General features: G+C 44.7%; 1 protein-coding gene and 1 long non-coding RNA gene across 2 annotated transcripts in view; both read right to left on the bottom strand.

Moving 5' to 3' along the window:
• The window catches only part of LOC143497856 (uncharacterized), a 74,478-nt gene that overhangs the window by 51,140 nt on the left and 18,338 nt on the right, over positions 1-5,000 (bottom strand). The window lies entirely within an intron of this gene.
• LOC143497849 (dorsal-ventral patterning tolloid-like protein 1) overlaps positions 1-5,000 on the bottom strand; it is a 52,329-nt gene that overhangs the window by 44,953 nt on the left and 2,376 nt on the right. Inside the window, exon 3 of the mRNA XM_076993452.1 lies at positions 4,828-5,000. This exon is cut by the window's right edge and continues 41 nt beyond it. Coding sequence (XP_076849567.1) covers positions 4,828-5,000 — 173 coding nt within the window. The remainder of the gene's footprint in view (positions 1-4,827) is intronic.

Here is a 5,000-nt window from a genome sequence, read left to right as displayed (position 1 = left end):
CGTATCTCGAACGTGCACTCGGGTGTCGAACAGAAATTTTGCTCGTCTCGGTGCTCGTATCTTGGATTGCTCGTATATAGAGCAGCTCGTATCTCGAGGTACCAATGTATTTGGTATATTTAATGCCAGGACACGACTTACTATTAACTGTAAAGGTTTATCACTTAATTAATAACTAACAGGACAATTATCTTTTCTACCAAAACGTTAAGCAAACATTCTCTAAACATAACTAGCTAGCTAGTTAACCAAGATGACCACTTAGTTCTAGTGTTTGCTAAGATAGGTTAACTCACTATCTTAGGTTAGCTAGCCTAGCAACATCGAAATTTGCACTTATGTCTTAGCTAGGAAAATTAATTAACTAAATCTAGGTGGGTTACGTCGAAAATGTGTAAACATAGATATTTAAACACTATATTTCCCCCCACAGATTATTCCTCTTAGCCATAACAAATGAACGCTTGCGTTCTACCTTTCAACACTAACGGTTGTTTTAGCTATCAAATTAACATAGCTAGGTTTGAATTAAATATAACGTCAGGCATTATATCCTCAGATATTTTTCTTTCTTTCATTGTATATTTGTTCTTTTACACATTGATAACCAAATTAGAGAAACCGGATAAAAAGTTAATTTCTTACCTCAGTGAATGATATCTCCAACGGATATAAAAATTCACTTTCAGTCAGGCCAGGCGGGAGACCGTTTAGTCTTTCGTTGGGGGCGGGCGCGCACGAGAGGATGCGAGGCAATGGTTTATTCCATACATCTGAAGCAGGTTCATTAACTTTCTTAATATTTTGAATGAATTTAGTTATTATAACTGCTTCACAAATTAAACTATATCAACATGCAATTTATTTGTTTGTGTGCCAGAGAAATATCCAGTTCTACCATCATTTGCTTGAGCTGAGGTATAAAATCGTGTACTATGTAAAAATGTCTGTTTTGTAAATGGTATTTAAAAGTCCGTTTTTAAAATATTAGGCTGTTTTAAAAATCAGGCCCACGTGGGTCCCAACTATAACCCAACTGGGGCCGGGATTTATAACCCCAATGGGGCCCACAAATGTAACTCAACTGGGGCCCGAATAGAACCCTTAAAAAAGCCCACTCTAAGCCCATGCCCAGATAAAACCCATACTGCCCAGTTAAATCCCATGTTGGGCCCATGTGGACATGTTGGCTGGGATAAAATAAAATACATTAATAATTCAAGGAGAAAACGAACAACAACCAACATTATTTACATAAGCCTCCTCATGTGCAAGAATATCCGTTTGGTTGTAAGGCAATGGTTGTTCCTACGCTCTCTCACACGGGCGCTGCTCGCAACTCCATTGGGGGGCCGTTCCCATGCGCTGTCGAGCAGCACTGCCTCATGGGATCGGTAGTTCCGAGTAGCACAGTTAAGGTTTCCCTCCTGCAGCAACTGCCTTGCCAGCGAGCGTCAGGGCTGGTCGGAGCAAACGCCCCTCCCCCACCCCTTGGAGAGCCAGCCCACTTTCCTCTGAGTGGGCGGGGCTTCATCGCACTCAAATAACACTCAAACGCAGTTAGCTGAAACACAGGTCAGCTTGTGTCGTCTGTAAAACATGGAACAAAGTCTGCAGAACGGCCCTTGGCTGGAGAGCATGAATGAATAAGCAGATACACATCCTCTTCTTTTGGGTTAAGTGCATATTAAGCGCACAGAATTATGGGGGTTGTAGTGAGGGGCTGTGGCCTCTGTTACATATACTTTACGCACAGCTTCTCTTCCTGTTTACCGCCTCTTTTGTCTTGTTTTAAAGCATTTGCTAAGTATGTTGAGCCAAACTAATTTCACCCACCCACATGAACAAAACAATGAGAGTGTGTTTCAGTGGTTTCTTTACTCGTGGTCTTTGTTAAGTAGAATATGTTAAGACGTGAGTCCATCTCTGTTCTGATCGGGAGTACAAACCCATGTTCATGCTCGTTCCAAAACACACAGACAACCACACTTGCGGTTAAAGTCTTCCCATCGAAAGCGAAAGGACACTGTAGATTTCGTATGGGTATAAGGGTCCTCGTTTTCCATCATCACACGGAGAGGAACGCACACATGTAAACACGCATGTAAACACACATGTAAACATGTCACATCAGCAACACGAAAATGTTTTTTTTGATTTCATGTTTTATAGGAAACCCCCCCCCCACACACAAACACCCAGACATATACTTAAATGAAAATGTGCACACCAGCACGCATGCAGCAGACGCACGTATATAACACACTCACACGCACGTATATAACACACACACACGCACGTGTATAACACACACGCACGCACACACAGTTTAGTTGAGGTATGGTGCGACAAAAGCAGCTGTTTTTTGGAACCAGCCTCTTCCGTCGGTGGAGTTCGCCGAGTCATGCGCGTAAACGCGGGCGGGGAAACGTGTGCCTGCTGTCACAGGCGGGGACACGTGCTGCTCATTTCAGGACCGGCAGCCCTTCTCCACGCAGCGTTGTGAGGACTCTCTCCATGTGAGGACGTTGTGGGTGTCTAAGCTGTGCTACGGAGGCGGGTGATGTGGGACACGTGATTGGAGGTTGGAGTCCGGTGGGTGGCGCTCTCATCATGGCCAGCCACGTGTGAGTGGAAGGAGGCGAGTCCAGTGCAGGGGCGGAGTCTCTGGGGGGTGTAGGAGGCGGGGCTTCTCGCGTGGACGTGGCTTGGCTCCGGCGTTCCGTCGAGCAGGCGGTTGGGATGCAGCGAGCCCCGGGAACGCTACTTACGCACGTGCAGCGTCTCCTGGAACTTGGTGCTGGTGTAGCGAATGTGGAAGCCTTTCTTACTGATGGTGTCGTCACTATGGAAGCGGATCAAGACAGCGTCACCCGCTGAGTACAGCTTCTCCCGGGGCTGGAGAGAGAGAGAGAGAGAGAGAGAGAGAGAGAGAGAGAGAGAGAGAGAGAGAGAGAGAGAGAGAGAGAGAGAGAGAGAGAGAGAGAGAGGAGAAAAGAGATTTTTATAATATATATATAATAAATTATATATATATATATATATATGTAAGAAGCATCCAATTTACAAATGTTACAGTCCCACATGGTCCCATAGTTCAAACTAGCACACATAAACACCCATGCACACACACACGCACTCACATACACACACACACACACACACACACACACACACAGGGCCTCAGCGTTTACCCCAGAGCCACAGAAGCGCCCGAGTCTAGGTGCCTGGGTGTCGCGGCCATCGTAGAGTTCGATGAAGTCGTAGCCACAGTCGGCCTCCTCCTCCACCTCGAAGGTGGTGAAGGTGAGCTCGATGCTGTAGCTGGCCTCCGCCACCAGCAGCCACTCACACTCCGTGTGGCCCGGGTAGTTGGTGTCTCCAAACTGGGCGTGGGAGTACACACTGTAAAAAACAGAACTTAAAATTGCTCACCTTACTATAATTTTTAGTTTAGCTGAGCCAAAAATAATTAATTGCACCATAAATGATAACAAAGTAATTGGATCAGCTTACTTTATTGAGTTTCTTGTTAAAAGAACGGGGCGGGGTTTGCGATTAGACTCCGAACATCTTGAAATGGATTTCACCTGCGGCAAGCAGCGACCTACGCTACACTGTAAAAACGAAAACTCAAAATTTCAAGGCAAATTACTGCACTCTATTTTTGAGGTTTGATCCCAACTCAAACTCTTACGTTTTTAAGAAATTCACAGTTGAGCCAACTTATTATTTCTTGTTCCAAACGTCCAAATGTGAGTATTTTGATTGAAATACTACCTTTGTTGCAGAAAGGTATAATAAACGTGTTAATTTAACCGTTTTGTCATTTGTCTTTTAAGACCCAACTTCGGTTCGCTATTCTTAGTATTGAATTTAGAGATTTATGTACACGTGAAATATACATTATCTGAACAAGATATTGTAGCGTCGGGCCAATGGGGGGGTGCCAGAGGGTGACGTCATTACCCATGAGCCCTTGCGGCTCCGGCCCTGTTATGCGTATTATCTGGTGTTTGTGTCTGTATAGTGTTATTAATGATTATTATCATTATTAGTTATGTTGTTGTGTGTTATTAGTTAAGTCACCCCGGTCCATTTTTCTATGTACATGTGCATTATCCGAGTTCCCCCTCCATGTATGTGTAACGTTGCCGTCTTCATGACCTCCCCTGTGTTTCAAGCGCAAGACTAAGCTGGTTAAGGCCTTGAATTTGGTTTAATCGTGCCTGTTAGTGCCAATTTTCTTGCGAGGTGAGAATAATACCTCTGTTCTTGATAAGAATGGTCTTGTGCAGGTTGTAAGGTCAGATCAAGTTTTAACAAGAAACTCAATAAAGTAAGCTGATCCAACTTTGTTATAGTTTATGGTGCAAATAATTATTTTTGGCTCAGCTAAATTAAAAATCATAGTAAGGCGAGCAATTTTAAGTTCTGTTTTTTACAGTGTACTGGTTATTTACTAAAACCATATCAGTGATTGTTTTACTGCTTGGTTGTCCATTATTTCATTTACTATTTATCTGGTCAACACATACCTGGCACCGTCTGTTCAATATTATTCAAGCACAACACACTAATTCATTGAACGTTGGTTTATGATCATGCCAGGTTAGTTCCAAAGCAGACCTGAATGTACGGTAATGCACAAACCAGCCACTAGAGGGCACTGTATATACAGTTTGGCTTATATGGCTGTAAGGGGAGTAACACTTTTCAGGCTCTCTAACAAGAGGTGTTGAAAATACTGTAATAATACACCTAACTGTTTAACACTGTGCTGCTGTGTGTCACTAAACTGGTCTGTTCCGGTCTGTGTCGGCTGACCTGTGGTGTGCGTGGCCTGGAAGCCCTTGCGCTGCACGGAGGCGTCGGAGGTGAAGCGCAGGTGCATGCTGTCGCCCGTGGAGACCAGCGGCTCGGGCACGCGGCTGCCACACAGACGGCTGAGGATGGGTACGCGGTCCGAGGGGCCGTCGAACGCCTCCAGGTGGTCGTAC

Source organism: Brachyhypopomus gauderio, unplaced genomic scaffold (assembly GCF_052324685.1).
Source record: "Brachyhypopomus gauderio isolate BG-103 unplaced genomic scaffold, BGAUD_0.2 sc113, whole genome shotgun sequence".
In the NCBI taxonomy this organism is placed as follows: domain Eukaryota; kingdom Metazoa; phylum Chordata; class Actinopteri; order Gymnotiformes; family Hypopomidae; genus Brachyhypopomus; species Brachyhypopomus gauderio.
The sequence above is the reverse complement of the archived record's forward strand: the minus strand, read 5'-3'. Positions and strand labels throughout refer to the sequence as shown.